The sequence below is a fragment of the Amblyraja radiata genome, chromosome 21 (genome assembly GCF_010909765.2).
Source record: "Amblyraja radiata isolate CabotCenter1 chromosome 21, sAmbRad1.1.pri, whole genome shotgun sequence".
NCBI classification, from domain to species: Eukaryota; Metazoa; Chordata; class Chondrichthyes; order Rajiformes; family Rajidae; genus Amblyraja; species Amblyraja radiata.
Window position 1 is genome coordinate 32,011,314 of NC_045976.1, and position 16,189 is coordinate 32,027,502.

Genomic DNA, 16,189 nt, shown 5'->3' on the forward strand with positions numbered 1-16,189 from the left:
AGATGGATGTCTCTGGAAGGCAGCTGAGAACAGCTAGTTTTGGATGGTTGTCCAGCCTAATCACCGGGCTAAGCCACGCACCATCACCAAAGACTGAGGCTGGCACTCTTGAGTTCATTGAGAAGTCGCCCTTACGATGAGCTAGATTGCACAACATCTCCGCATTCCTTATCCCTCAGCTGACTGAGCAGATGGCAGAGACAGAAGGTCCAACACCTCCAGTAGCCTGAGCTTTCAGATGGGGATGAACCCCACAGGCTGATCCATGTCCCTGGGTATTTTGACAACCTGGATATTTTTCCCTTGTTGCGAGATCAACAGCTGATCACTTTAACAATTCACATTGCAGAGTGCAGGTTCCTTCACTGAGATGGAGAGTCCAACCTCGTCCTATCAAAAGACAACGCCAGTGGAAGCCGGTGAGTGACTCTCTACAGTCAGTCGGGATCAATGGCCATAGTACAGAATCAAACAGGCATTACTGGGCAGAATCCACAAACCTGCATGTTTGTATGTTTCCTCCCCCTTCTCTGCATTTCTCAACATTGACTAATAACCAGCAAGTGACAAAACTGGAGCCAAATGGGAAATGGTGGGAAATTATGATAAACCAAGAGTAAAAAAAGTAAAACCACTTCAGCTGCCAAATGTCCACAATCCCATCTGGAGGGGGGGAAGGGTTAGATGTGGTCATTTGCCTACCCTGAAGAGGAACCAGTGGCACTCCTGCCCAGGGATATAGGTCATTGGCAAAAGGTCTGCCTTCAGGAGGTGTGACGTGGACAAGAGTTACAGTCCTGCCCCCTGCAGTCATTAGTCAGCAGCTGAAGTCATAGTGAATATTTTTACTTTCATTTCTCTCCATTCCCACTGAGACCAGGGTGCTCTGTCTCCCTCCCAACCATATCAATGTTGTGGCGGCACCCGGTGGTTGGGCCACTAGCTACATGAGCCCTCAGCAGTCGGTCACGTGACTGGCAATGGCGGGGAGGAGTTGTCACGGGGCATAGGGGTGTGTCCTGGGATATATAACGAACCCTGGGACAACCCTCTCTCTTACTTCGAGCTGACCAGCTCCCTTCTCTCTAGGGGTGAGTGTCCTCCCATCTCGGCAGAGGCTCAGTTCGTACCCACGAGGCAACAGCCTCGCAGCAGCAACAACAACTTTAAGTTAGAGGACCAACGTGCATGTATAACAAATCTTTTATGCCTGAATAAAGTAACCCATTTGTTCACCACGTTTGGTGCCTCTGCAATATGTTAAATAATGACATATGCAGGGAGCACATTTAATACTACAGGTCGTTTACAATCTGTTCCTGAGGCAAAGTTCCCTCATCTTCCCTATCTAGGAATTACTCATTGGTTTCCTTCTGCCTTATATACATCTCCTCATTTCTCTCATTCAAAAAAAAAATCACTTTGCCTGATTATTTGTTTTGCATAATTTATCTAGTTCTAGCTGAATGCATCTTTGAAATTCTCACACAGCTGCCATGTGTACACACTCATTCACCTTATTCTCTTTACCTCGCTTAGTTTACTTCTGACCATTTTTCCTCACCCCCTTTCCTTCTCTTTTCCCCCTCTCTTGTTCTATTCCTCTTTCACGCTCCCTTTATTTCTGTTTATGTTTCTCCATCTCTCTCCCTTTCTCCGTTAATTCTCCCCACTCTGTCTTGCTCCCTGTCATCCTCTCTCTGTGACTTGCTGTTCGTTTCTCCCTCTCTCTCACTTGCTCTCCCTTCCCCTTTTCCTCATTCAGTCTCAATCTCATTATTTTCCCTTCTACTTCACCGTCTTCCTCCATCCCCCACTTTCCCGCAGTCTGTCATGGTCATTCTCCACCTGCCCCTGCTTTCCTATTCCTCCCCTTTCTTCCTCTCTTTCCTCTCCCTCACTCACTGTCTTGCTACCTCTCTTTCTTTCTCTGTTCATTCTGTCTCATTTCTTCTCTCCTGATCCCCTTGCTATATCTCATGCCTTCTATCCATCTCCCCTTGTCCTTCACTCTGCCTCACTCCCCCTGATTTCCTCTCTCTGCTCTGTGTCAGCAGCCAGCAGCAACGCCAAGAGCCTGAAGTCGAGGTTCGAGGGCATGGCCAGAGCTGGTGAAGATGCCAACAGAAAGAAAGCTGAGGAGGAACGTGCCCGGAGACAAGCCCGAGAGAGACTGGAGCGGGAGGAAGCATGCAAGAAGCAGCAGGTGAGCTAGGGAGAGGAAAGAGGTTGAGGGCAAACAGCTGTTGGCCAGCTGAGAACAAGCTGGACCACTCAGGATAATTTAGAGTCACCATGGTCATTCCGTTCTGGTGTTGCACCATGCCAGAAAACCATTCTGATGAGAGATTATTTTGCAAAAGAAATATAGGTCCGCACAGTAGTGCAGTGAGTTGAGCCGTTGCATTGCAGCACCAGAGAACCAGGTTCAATCTTGACCTTGGTTGTGGTCTGTGTGGAGTTTGCACAGTCGCCCTCTGACTGCATAGTTTCTCCTGCGTGCTTGGGTTTCTTCTCACATCCACAAGTCATAAGGTTCAGCAGGTTAATTGGCTACTGTAAATTTCCCAAATGGATAAATGAGTAGTAAACTCTGTTGATGTGAATGTGGGGAGATTTAAAAAAACATGGGATTAATGTACAATTAATATAAATGGGTGGTTGATGGTATAACTAACTGGGATAACAGTTTAAATTCCATTTGGAATATTTTGCAGGACCAAGAAACCAAAAACCAAGAACATAGAGCTAGTGTATGGGTAACCGTTTGTCGGTACATACTCAGTGCACTGAAGGCCTATTTCCATGCTGTATCTCTAAAGTAAACTTAAGAGTCTGTATTGAACAACATCAACTCAATTGGGCTCAATGACTCCTTCAATGCTGTAACATTCCCTGGTCCCATGTGCTGATTCACATTAATCACAGGACTGGAAGGTCTGTGGTGGGCATCAGTACTGCCGATCTTAAGAGTCAGGGAGAGGCAGCTACAGACCCCATTTCTGTTGGACTTTCACTATCTTGCTGTGCAGTTTTGAGAGATCTTTGCTAAGCTCAATCGTCTGAGTACTTGATGTTGAGATGAGGTAATGCAGAGTGCTCAGGCTTATAAAGCACATACTTTATGTCCTATAACAAGCCTTTTAAGGGCTGAGTACTTTGGGAGTGGTGGAGGTTGTTAAAGGAGGATAAGGAATAATACATTAGGAGATGACTAGTAATTAATTGACGTCAACTATGAGGGATCTGGCAGGAAGAGTATATAGGATTAAGCTATGGGCTCAGGACGAATAAAGAACTATACAGAAGTATATCAGACAAGGGAGACTTGTTTACACTACCCAAGGACATCAACGATAGATTTTTGCAATTTTATCAGACATTATACTCATCAAAAACAACAGCCTGCTCTGCGAACATGCAAAACGTTCTGCAGAAATGCAACCTCTCTGGTTTAAACGAGAGAGAGAGAGAGAGAGAGAGAGAGAGAGAGAGTTATTGGCGCAGAAATAACTATGATAGACATTGAAGAGACCATCAAGTCTCTGAAAAACGGGAAGACCCCTGACCCCGATGGCCTGAACAATGAATTTTATTAAAAATTTAGTGACTTGGTCTCCACACGCTTACAAACTTTATATAGCTATGCCTTTAAACAACAGATATTACCACAAACTCTGACTGAATCAACAATAATACTTATCCCAAAAAGAGATAAGGATCTTGAAGACCCTGGCTCGTGCAGAGCCATAGCCCTTTTAAACACTGATCAGAAGATATTAGCTAAAATTTTAGCCCACAGATTAAGTTTAGTTATCGATAAATGATTACACACTGACCAATCAGGCTTTATATCTAAACGATATTCATTCTTCAATTTGAGGCGCTTGTTTAATATAATATATTCAAAGAAAATATTAAATGAAGACTTAGCAATCATCTCGCTAGACGCTGAAAAAGCATTTGATCAAGTGGAATGGTCCTCTTTTCTCTGTGATGGAAACATTTCAACTCGGTGAAAACTTTTGCTCATGGGTGATTCCTATATAAAACCCCAACAGCAAGAATACTGACAAACCAAATGATGTCACCCAAATTTCACTTATCCAGAGGTTGTAGACACGGATATCCACTATCCCCGCTTTTATTTGCCCTCGTTATAGAACCACTCGCCGAGAGTATCAGATCTCAGCCAGGCATCCATGGGTACAATACTAAACATACAGTTAATAACATTTCTTTATACGCAGATGATGTATTATTAAACATCACAAACCCCGAAATTAGTATTCCAAGTTTATTAAATCTCATAACTCAATTTGGCTCATTCTCTGGATATAGAATTAATTGGAATAAAAGTGAAATTATGCCAATAACGGAACAAAATCCGTCTAAACTTCAACAATTCCCTTTTGAAATTGCCTATGAAAAGTTTAAATACCTTGGAATCTATGTGACCAGGAAATATACTTCTCTATTCAAATCAAATTTTCCTTTTTTAATTACTAAACTACACAGAAACATCCAATTTTGGAAAACACTTCCCATCTCACTAGTTGGTAGAATTAATGCTATAAAGATGATCTTTCTCCACAACTATTATACTTATTCCAATTAATTCCGAAATATCTTCCAAAATTTTTTTTCCAAAAAATTGATTCAGTTGTTACTAATTTTATTTGGGATTATAAGACCCATAGAATAAATAAAAGACATCTATGTAAGTCTAAAGCTAATGGAGGATTAGCTTTACCAAACTTTCTATTTTATTATTGGGTGGTTAATATTAAAAATATAACCTTCTGGCTGGATGACACTGAGCAGCAGCCAGATTGGCTAAAGATGGAGAAGGAGGATTGTTTACCCTTTCACACAGGCTCGATTCTTCTAGCATCAATAAATTTGAATAAAAAAACACATAGAGGAAATCCAATTATACATAGTGTTATCCGTATCTGGAAACAATTAAAATTTGCTTTAAAATTGGGTAATTTATCTCTCTTTCTCCCTATTGCAATAACCATTCTTTCAAACCTTCTGTCTTATATAGAGGATTTGTTCAATGGAAAATTCATGGAATTAAAATGGTGGGAGACCTTTATCAAAAGGGGACTTTTCTCTCTTTTCAGGAATTACAGCAGAAGTACGAATTACATGTTAATAATTTTTTTAGATATTTACAACTTAGAGATTATGTAAAATTACATACGCAAGATTATAGATTTAGGGGTCCAGAAATCCTTGATGAATGTCTGAACCGACATCCCAATACAAATAAACTAATATCCTCCCCTTCCTTAACCCTCCAGCTGTCTCCTCCCGCCCGCCCTCGGGCTCCTCCTCCTCCCCTTTTCCTTCCTTCTCCCCCCCACCCCCCATCAGTCTGAAGAAGGGTTTCGGCCCGAAACGTCGCCTATTTCCTTCGCTCCATAGATGCTGCTGCACCCGCTGAGTTTCTCCAGCAATTTTGTGTACCTTCTTATATTTATAATACCCTTTTAGATACTGACATTCCATCATCAGAGTCATATAGACGAGCATGGGAGGATGAACTGTCTTAACCCATAATGAAAGACACATGGGATGAAAGTTTGCAATATATACATCATTGCTCGTTAAACACTAGACATTCCTTAATACAATTTAAAATATTACATAGATTACACTATTTGAAGACAAAATTAAACAGGATCTTCCCAAGTATTTCCCTTCTCTGTGATAAATGTCAATTTCAAGAAGCCACCACACTTTTGTAACTTGTATAAAAATGCAAAATTTTTGGACGGACATTTTAAAAATTATCTCTAAAGTTATCGATAATCAACTGGACCCAGATCCAAAATTAATAATATTAGGATTATCAGAACATTCCACAAACTTTACGATAAGCCAGAGCCACTTTCTTGATTACAGTTTAATAACTGCGAAAAAATTAATACTTACATTTTGGGGGAAAAACAGCAACCCCCACAATTAAAATGTGGATTACAGAAATGACCGAGACCTTGCATTTGGAAAAAATAAGATTTGTCTTAATTGACAAACCAGAACTATTTTTAAAAATATGGTCTCCATTTATTGAATTTAAAAAAAAGTAAACTGGTTTAACACAAAATTAAAGTCAAACTTGAGTTTAGGGTTGGATGAACAACTATACTCAACATCTCCCGGATCTATCTCCACAATTTTTATATTTGTAATCTCCTTTCTTTCTTGCTTTCTTTCTTTCTTTCTATTAGTTTATAGTTTCTCTTATCTCTTTCTTTCTTTATCTCTTTTCTTTAAAGAAAAACTTTAAAAAATGAAGCTATGTAAGAACTCTGTAACCAATTTGTCATTTATTATTATTGGTACATATGCTTTTAATAAAAATATATATTTTAAAATAACTATACAGAATGTATATAACATGAATAAACTAGAGGGGTAATGAATGAAGAGAAGCTTGGCAAAAGAGGACAGAATAGAATTTTGGAACTGACTGCTTGCCCAATGCAGTTGGGTTTATGTTGACCTGTGATTTTTGATCTTCACCCACAGGAGCAGATGGAGCAAGAGAAAGAGACAGAAGTTACAGAACCTGAAGTAGTTGAACCAATGAAACCAACTCCTCGTCAGCGGAGTCAGAAACTAATGGAGGAGCCTGAACCAGAACCGGAGCCAGAACCGGAGCCAGAACCGGAGCGGTTACCGGAGCGGTTACCGGAGCGGTTACCGGAGCGAGTACCGGAGCGAGTACCGGAGCGGTTACCGGAGCGGTTACCGGAGCGAGTACCGGAGCGAGTACCGGAGCGAGTACCGGAGCCAGAGGAAGAAGAAGCCCAAATCTATGATACTCCTGATTCTTCTCATGAGGTAATGAACTCGAAATGTGAACTATTGAAGCATCGAACAATTCATTGGAGATAACTGGATAACATACAAACTCTATACAGCCATTAGTTAGGGTCGTACCTCATTTCTGGTGCTGTAAGGCAGCAACTCGACCGCTGCACCATTCCCTAATTACAGAATTAACTAATTACGGAATATTAGGAAATGGGGAAACATAATCATCACACAGATGTGTTTAATTTATGCAGTACTGGATAGAGGAGTTAAGAGAAAATTCTATGTATAATAACTTTTGACCACTCTGAGACATTGCAGATGGAATTTTAGTTTATACTTAATGCTTTCTTGACCATCCTAGGAATGCTCAATGTGAGTTTTATTGTAGATGTAATGCTTCTTGCATCATTCATGTGAATGGTGTTGAAATAGTGTTGAAGGAGTGTTTACTCTGCACCCAACCTGTACAGGGAGTCTTACAGGGTCGGCCCGAGAGGGAGGGATAGAGAGAGAAGGTTGGCCCCGAGAGGGGGGAGAGTACTTTTTGAGTTGGGGGGTTGGCCTGTATTATCCCCCAGTTTTTGGAGGTCGAGCAACAAGAAAAATAACAATTGTGCCACCCTCCCCCCCCCCGCTCGGTCGCTCTGCTCCCTCACCGGGTACCCCCGAGGCCGGTGATCAGTGATCACTCAGCGCCCCACTTTCAAAAACGTTCTGCTGCCCCTGTACTGCTTGTGTGCGCATCTGTTGACAAGACAGCGGCATTCTTATTCTCGCCATTATTCTCACTTGATCGACAACCGCCACACACCTCCAAAGCATGTCCTCATGCAAATTTACATTGAAAGACACAGTCCGGGCAGTGTCACCCAGCGCAGCAATGTCGTGCTCCCGGTAGCATTCGGAATTTAAGGATTTGTGGGAAGCAGCTGACATGAGTGAGGCCGGCGAGCAACAGGAGAGAGGTGTTCAGATGGAGAGCACTGCCAGATGTGAGCAGGGAACTGAGGCCAGTTGTCCGTGATGTCTGGATCCCAATGCTCAGTGCTTCGTGTTTCGGAGTCGGCTAATGTTATTGATTTGTAATTAGCCTGAGTTGACAAAACCTTAATTTATTAATCCGGAATATCCAGGGGGATGGGATAAGTGTAATATTAAAATGACATGCAAGGTGTCAGGCTGTCTGTCACAACATACAGCCCCGATAACCCATTTTTCCCTTCAGTTAAATATTGGGAAGGTAGCACTATTGTCATTTGCCACTCATCTATTATGTTTACCGCACTGACTATTTCTAAACCCCCGCCCCCCCCCCCCCCCCCCCCCCCCCCCCCCCCGCTCCCCCAATTCCTTTGACAGGTTGAGTAGAAATGTCCCCAATCTCGTTGTTTTATTAATTGAACACATAGATGTACATCCTCAAGGAGTTTAATCAGATGGAAACAGATTCAGATGCGATGTTTAAGAGCTTGTTCAAAGAAGGGGCATCTTCTAAAGGAGTGACAGAGATACTTGTGGGGGAATGTGTGAGGAAGTTATTTTTTGTCTATAGTTTTAGCTTGAACCAGGACATCTGAAGATTCAAAGATTTGATATAGTCGTTGTGCTGACACTGACTCCCACCAACCACGTAATGAATATAATCCATTCTGGAGGTTTTATTTTTCTGATGCCATTTAAACTTCACGGATTTGAATTACTTCAATGGAAACGTAATTGGGAATGGGGAGCATTGGAACAACAATTTGCTCTCGGTACATATTAACTTTAATATAATAATGTATGCATGTTGGTCGGTGCAATCAAAACAAAGATCTTTTTATCATTGTTGTGTTATGAATGCCACAGAAAATATTATGTATTCTCAAGATCACATTAAATAGAATATTTTTGCTTAAATATATATTGTTATTGGACTTTGCATTTCGGTAAAGTCCCAGCTGAGAGGAAGACAGCAAAACACTGAACATATTGGGGGTAAAAATGACTTCAGTTTAGGAAAACGAAGGAAATGGTAACAGAATACATACATATAGTGAGAAATTGTGTTCAATGAATTGATGACTTCTTTGACAAAGTAATTCGCATGTTAGGTAACAAGGGTGTAGCAAATTTTGTTATACAAAATTTGGTCCATGAAGTGCCCCATAAAAGATTAGATAAGCACCTATAGACTTGAACATAGTAGGTTAAGTCTAGGGGGTCAGATATGGGGTTGTATGTGTGAGCCAGATATGTGGGCAGAGGGGTAGGAGCAAGGCCAAGTGTGCATCCAGTCAAGGTCTGGAATAGTATTAGGTGTGCAGTCAAAGCTGGGACAATGGGAGTGTTCAACACTGGGAACCTAAGCAGGTAAGAGGCTATGATCAGGGTAGAATAAGGGGCCAGGTGTGAAATGGGCCCTACTTATTTTGAGTGATCATAATAATCATAATCATAATCATACTTTATTAGCCAAGTATGTTTTGCAACATACGAGGAATTTGATTTGCCATACAGTCAGTCATACCAATAAAAAGCAACAAGACACAAAATACATTGTAACATAAACATTCACCACTGTGACTCCTCCACATTCCTCACTGTGATGGAAGGAGAAAAATTAGTTTGCCTTCTCAGGGTCAGGAATGAGTGAAGGTATGCAACTGGAGGCAGGGTCAGGAGTAGTACCAGGTGTGCAGTGAGACCCAGGTTGGTCAACATGAGCCACGTGCTTGATTATAATCTGATTTCCATACATGAATATACTAAGATCATTCATGTGCTGCACCTGTTGATCAGAGCCTGGCTCTACTGTGGAATGTAATTAGGAATGCAATTTAGCCTAACCTTATTCATAGCTAGTCCAATTTAAAGCATGAATGTTGCATTCAAGTGCAAGTTAAAAGACTTGCACAATTTCAAGCTAAAAAATGCAAAAGCTCCATACCATGGGAGGGGGCACACGCCCCTCCCACATCCCCCCCCCCCCCACTCGCTGGCCATGCTCCCATGGGCTTGGTCTCTTGCGATTTCTCACTCCCAACTCTCACCCAATGTTGACAGCCCTGTCTCATCTATATTTCACTGTATAATCAACAAGCCTAAAATCAACTGCCCTGCCCTCACAGTTCACCTTTGTGCCCACTGCAAAAATACTCAATCAAGTTTGTAAGACGATCCACTGACTGTCCCTGAATAGCCCATTCTCTTTCAAATGGTAGTCATTTTTTTCCAAAGGAACCCTCTCCAATAGCTTCCCTCCAACTGATATGAGGCTCACTCACCCCCGTCTATAATATCCTGCATTATCGCTAATTTTATTTTTAAACAAAGTGACAATGGGATCTACTCTCCAGTCCTCTGGGATCTGTGTCAAGGCTCTTGGTTCTTGCCACTGGAGTCCAGTTGTAGCCCCTACCACCAATCTATCTGACACAACTGACTGCAACATTTAATTCCCCTGACTGCCTATGTTTTTATTTTTTATTTTATTACAGCAGCTGAATGTGGATGAGTACGAAGATATTTCTGAATATTCTCACCAACCAGTAACCAAGGAGGATTTGGAAGATCAGGGTGACTATGAGGATTTGTTACCAATACCAGGAATGTCGATGGAAACAGCCAATTCTGGTGATATAACACTTTCAGCTGTGAAATGGGCCCTATATATTTTGAGTGACCATAATAATCATAATCATACTTTATTAGCCAAGTATGTTTTGCAACATAGAGTCATACCAATAAAAAGCAACAAGACACACAAAATACATTGTAACATAAACATTCACCACTGTGACTCCTCCACATTCCTCACTGTGAAAAATAAGTTCAATCTCTTCCCTTCTTCGTTCTCACGCGGTCAGGGGCCTCGAGCCTTCCGTTGACGGGACGATCTTGGCTCCCGTAGCCGGCAGTTGGGCCCTCTGTGTCGGGGCGATCAAGCTCCCTCATAGGGGGAGATCTTAGCTCCCCCACGCCGGGCAATTGGACCCCGGGTCGGGGCTGGTCGAAGCTCTTGCGACTTTGGAACTTCCTGACATCGGTCTCTATCCGAGACTGCGAGCTCCTCGATGTTGAAATCCGCAGGTCGTGTTTGGAGCGTCGATCCCAGGCAAGGGATCGCAGGCTCCGATAGTAAGTCCATGGCCCCGTGGTGGGACTCAAAGTCAGTCTTGAGCAAGGCCTCCAGCTCCATGATGTTAGGTCGTAGAGCGACCGGAGATACGATCCGGAAAACAATCGCATCTCCTGCTACGTAAGAGATTGAAAAAAGTTACCCCCACCCCCTCCACCCCCACATAAAACAAACCAGAAGACATTAACACATACTTTTAAAACACATTAAAAAATAACAAAAAAGACGAAAAGACAGACAGACCGTTGGCGAGGCTGCCATCGCTGACGGCGCCACCCGGTGGATAATGTGCTACTGAGTTGGGCTATGATGGGCTTTAAGGTGATTTGGTGTTGATGGGCATTGGTGGTACAGAATAAGATGATTCAGTTCTAAAGATTATAATAGTTCCTGTGCTGCTGGTTCAGGTGAGAGATTAGGGTGACATGGACACTAGTGTTGGAGGGCAGCAGGTTACAAGTGACAGTGGTTCAATAGTGAAAATGTAGATATCTTGTGAGTTGTGTCTTTCAAAGGATTTTACTGCAGATTTTAAAAAAATGGTTGTGTAAAATGGATTGCCTGCAGAAGTAAATTAATTAGATGAGAAATGGAGTAGATTATATTGAGGGTGTTGAGGGCAAGTTGGAGATGGGAATTTGGGGAGAAAGATGGGGATGACAGTTATTTAGGGAAAGATGCATTGAGGGCTGTCACGGAGAAGGTGAGGATGGGGATGTGAAGAGAAGTTGTGGTTATGAATATGGGGAATGGGTGTAAGAAATCTTAGGGCAAAGTGTGGTTGGTCGATGTGTGGATAAGATATGAACATAGGTAGTTTGATGTTAGAAGGTTGCAGGGTGACCTGGACAGGTTGAGTGAGTGGGCAGATGCATGGCAGATGCAGTATAATATAGAAAAATGTGAGGTTATCCACTTTGGTGGCGAAAACAAGGGGGCAGATTATTATCTCAATGGGGTTAGGTTAGGTAAGGGGGAGGTGCAGCGAGACCTCGGTGTCCTTGTATACCAGTCACTGAAAGTTGGCGTGCAGGTACAGAAGGCAGTGAAGAAAGCTAATGGAATGTTGGCCATAATAACAAGAGGATTTCGGTATAGGAGTAAAGAGGTTCTTCTGCAGTTGTATAGGGCTCTCGTGAGACCACATCTGGAGTATTGTGTACAGTTTTGGGCTCCTAATTTGAGGAAGCGCCTCTACTTCCTGAGAAGATTACGGAGAGTTGGCTTGTCAAGGACTCTCTCTAACTTCTACAGGTGCACAGTAGAGAGCATGCTGTCCGGTTGCATCATGGCTTGGTTCGGCAACTTAAGGGCCCTGGAAAGGAAAAGACTACAAAAAGTAGTAAACACTGCCCAGTCCATCATCGGCTCTGACCTCCCATCGAGGGGATCTATCACAGTCGCTGCCTCAAAAAGGCTGGCAATATCATCAAGGACCCAAACCATCCTGGCCACACACTCATCTCCCTGCTACCTTCAGGTAGAAGGTACAGGAGCCCGAAGACTGCAACGACCAGGTTCAGGAATAGCTACTTCTCCACAGCCATCAGGCTATTAAACTTGGCTCGGACAAAACCCTGATTATTAATAACCCATTATCTGTTATTTGCACTTCATCAGTTTATTTATTCATGCGTGTATTTACGTATATAACGGTATATGGAGATACTGACCTGTTTTGTAGTCAATGCCTACTATGTTCTGTTGTGCTGAAGCAAAGCAAGAATTTCATTGTCCTATCAGGGACACATGACAATAAACTCTCTTGACTTGACTTCTTGACTTGTGTTTGAGGCAGTGCAGCGTAGGTTCACGAGATTGATCCCTGGGATGGCGGGACTGTCATATGAGGAAAGATTGAAAAGACTAGGCTTGTATTCACTGGAGTTTAGAAGGATGAGGGGGAATCTTATAGAAACATGTAAAATTATAAAAGGACTGGTCAAGCTAGATGCAGGAAAAATGTTCCCAATGTTGGGCGAGTCCAGAACCAGGGGACCCAGTCTTAGAGTAAAGGGGAGGCCATTTAAGACTGAGGTGAGAAAAATATTTTTCACCCAGAGAGTTGTGAATTTGTGGAATTCCCTGCCACAGAGGAGGCCAAATCACTGGATGGATTTAAGAGAGAGTTAAATGGAGCTCTGGGGGCTAGTGGAATCAACAGATATGGGGAGAAGGCAGGCACGGGTTATTGATTGGGGACGTCAGCCATGATCACAATGAATGGCGGTGCTGGCTCAAAGGTTCGAATGTCCTCCTCCTGCATCTATTCCCTATGTTTATATGAAAGGTCAAAATAGTCAAACATTGACTTGGTAAAACCTAGTGTATTCCTAAAATTCTTTGCTCTTTGTCCATAGGTGATGAGAATGTTTACGACATTGTAGATACTGGTGTGACTGCAACAGCTTTGTATGATTACCAAGGAGGTAGGTCAGCAATGAAAAATAAATGGAATTAATAGAAACATGTTTGAACAATTCTCTTCTCTTTGGATTCCACTATCCCGTCTCTGACAGAGAGTGAGAGTAATAAACCCTTCCGTCTGGTCGGGCAAATGCCACATGTCTACAGAGGAGCATTGAATCAGCTCCCTTCACCCATTCTACCTTTTTATTCTATTACAGTGCTCCATTTCTCTATCTTTTCTCCATTGCTCAAGTCAAAAATCTAGCGGTCTAAATCATGTGCATTTCAAATGATCCCCAGAATCCAAAGTCTTGTGGGAGAGCAGGTTCTTGATTCCCATTTTTGTGTTCTAAGCTAGTTGCATAAATGGGTCTTTGAAAATAAAAGTTTGAAAGATGATCAGTGAGATTTTATGATGTTTGAGATGTTCAGTTGACAGTTTATCTCTATCCTATTTCCTCCATTGGAACATTTCAGAACAACAAGGCACATTGTTAAAGTCACATTTATACCTTCAATTTGGTTAATTTAGCTTTCAAATTGAGTCAAATCAGTACTTGAAAGAAAAATAAATTGTAGGCATGCAGCCAATGATCAATGCAGCAGGTTTAGATAGAAATTTAGGGCGAAGTGTGATTGGTGGATGTGGGGATAAGATTGGACCAGTTGAATTAGTCTGCAGAATCCTGATACTGAGTGAAGGACTAAATGGCTTCCAACTGTCCTACTACCATTCCATTATTGTGGCATCAACATTCTGAGATATAGAGGGATCTGAATGTCCTAGTGCATGATTTGTAAAAAGCTAAAATGCTTATAAAATGTAATTGGTATTGCTGGCCATTTAAATAGTTAAATAGGATGTTGATGAGATTACCTCGAGTCATGTGTGCAGTGTTGCTCTCTTTATTAAAGGAAGGGTGTTGATCAATTGAAGCAGTTTGGGTTTAGATTTAGAAAAATAGTACATGGAATGGATTAGTTGTGTCTTAAAGAACGATTGGACAGACTGGGCTTGCATCCGCTGGAGTTTAGAAGAATGAGAGAGGATTTGGTAGAAATATATAGGATCTTGAAGAGTCTTGATAAAGGATTTGGGGGGATGTTTCCTCTTGTGTGAGAAACAAGAACTAAGGTATATTTTGTCACTCACAGGATACCGCAAGGCTCGGTGCTGGGACCGCAGCTATTTACAATATACATCAATGATTTGGATGAAGGGATTCAAAGTAACATTAGCAAATTTGCAGATGACACAAAGCTGGGTGGCAGTGTGAACTGTGAGGAGGATGCTATGAGAATGCAGGGTGTCTTGGACAGGTTGGGGGAGTGGGCAGATGCATGGCAGATGAGGTTTAATGCGGATAAATGTGAGGTTATCCACTTTTGTAGCAAAAACAGGAAGGCAGATTACTCTCTAAATGGTGTCAAGTTGGGAAAAGCGGAAGTACAACGGGATCTGGGGGTCCTTGTACATCAGTCTATGAAAGTAAGCATGCAGGTACAGCAGGCAGTGAAGAAAGCTAATGGCAGGTTGGCCTTTATAACAAGAGGAATCGAATATAGGAGCAAAGAGGGCCTTCTGCAGTTGTACAGAGCCCTAGTGAGACCACACCTTGAGTATTGTGTGCAGTTTTGGTCCCCTAATTTGAGGAAGGACATTCTTGCTATTGAGGGAGTGCAGCGTAGGTTTACAAGGTTAATTCCCGGGATGGCGGGACTGTCATATGCTGAGAGAATGGAGCAGCTGGGCTTGCACACTCTGGAGTTTAGAAGGATGATAGGGATTTCATTGAAACATATAAGATTGTTAAGGGCTTGGACACGCTAGAGGCAGGAAACATGTTCCCGATGTTGGGAGAGTCCAGAACCAGGGGCCACAATTTAAGAATAAGGAATAAGCCATTTAGAACGGAGACGAGGAAACACTTTTTTTTCACAGAGAGTGGTGAGTCTGTGGAATTCTCTGCCTCAGAGGGCCGTGGAGGCAGGTTCTCTGGATGCTTTCAAGAAAGAGCTAGATAATGCTCTTAAAAATAGCGGAGTCGGGGGATATGGGGAGAAGGCTGGAACGGGGTACTGATTGGGGATGATCAGCCATGATCACATTGAATGGCGGTGCTGGCTCGAAGGGCCGAATGGCCTACTCCTGCACCTATTGTCTATTGTCTAAGTCCATAAATCTGGAACTCTTTCTCAAAGGTCAATGGAAGGCAGAGGTGGACAAATTCTTGATTTGGGAGTGAAAGGTTATTGTATATAGACGGCCACTCGAGTCTGCTCTGCCATTTTATATCATGACTGACATAATTGCAGCCTGAGCTCTTTATTCTAGTCTGAATGGGGTTTGTGGGCTATAGGACTGACTTGCATTCATTTATCATTTCAAGCACCACAAATTCTATTAACTTTCAGTCTTCTCTATTAAGAGAGTCCACAAGGTTTTGCATCTGACTCTTATAATTAACACCCTAAGGCCTTGTGTCATTTTGGTGAATCCGCTCTGTACTCCAGATTGAGGTTTGGTGCCCAGAGCTGAATATGATATTCCAAATAGGGTCTGACCAACTTCTATTCAACTGAAACATGTTTTCCTCGGGTATGCAATGTCGTTATAATTACAGAGCCAATTATTTCATTCGCTTTCTGATTAGTTTTGTACCTCTCCACTAGATTTTAGTGATTTAAATACATGGATACCTAATCCCTCTGTTTCTTCTCACTATTTAACTTCGAATGTATGGGAAACATTTCAGTTTGTCTTTTGTTTTGGATAGAAGTATAACCTCAGTTCAATTTTCTGTGGTATTTCCCATCAGTTAATATGTT

At 42.2% G+C, this 16,189-nt stretch overlaps 2 protein-coding genes across 7 annotated transcripts in view; both read left to right on the forward strand.

Moving 5' to 3' along the window:
• LOC116985292 (src substrate cortactin-like) overlaps positions 1 to 16,189 on the forward strand; it is a 45,614-nt gene that overhangs the window by 24,408 nt on the left and 5,017 nt on the right. For 4 of the 6 annotated variants that reach the window (XR_004415239.1, XM_033039977.1, XM_033039980.1 and 1 more), the window contains 5 exons: positions 350 to 419; positions 2,058 to 2,206; positions 6,541 to 6,855; positions 10,311 to 10,446; positions 13,312 to 13,380. Coding sequence is in view for 5 of the 6 variants with exons in the window: in XM_033039977.1 (XP_032895868.1) it covers positions 350 to 419; positions 2,058 to 2,206; positions 6,541 to 6,855; positions 10,311 to 10,446; positions 13,312 to 13,380 (739 nt within the window). In the remaining variant the exon portion in view is untranslated. The remainder of the gene's footprint in view (positions 1 to 349; positions 420 to 2,057; positions 2,207 to 6,540; positions 6,856 to 10,310; positions 10,447 to 13,311; positions 13,381 to 16,189) is intronic. The other 2 variants (XM_033039979.1, XM_033039978.1) reach the window with 2 other exon arrangements.
• The window catches only part of rabl2b (RAB, member of RAS oncogene family like 2B), a 32,902-nt gene continuing 25,829 nt past the window's right edge, over positions 9,117 to 16,189 (forward strand). Inside the window, exon 1 of the mRNA XM_033039983.1 lies at positions 9,117 to 9,129. The gene's annotated coding sequence lies outside the window, so the exon portion shown is untranslated. The remainder of the gene's footprint in view (positions 9,130 to 16,189) is intronic.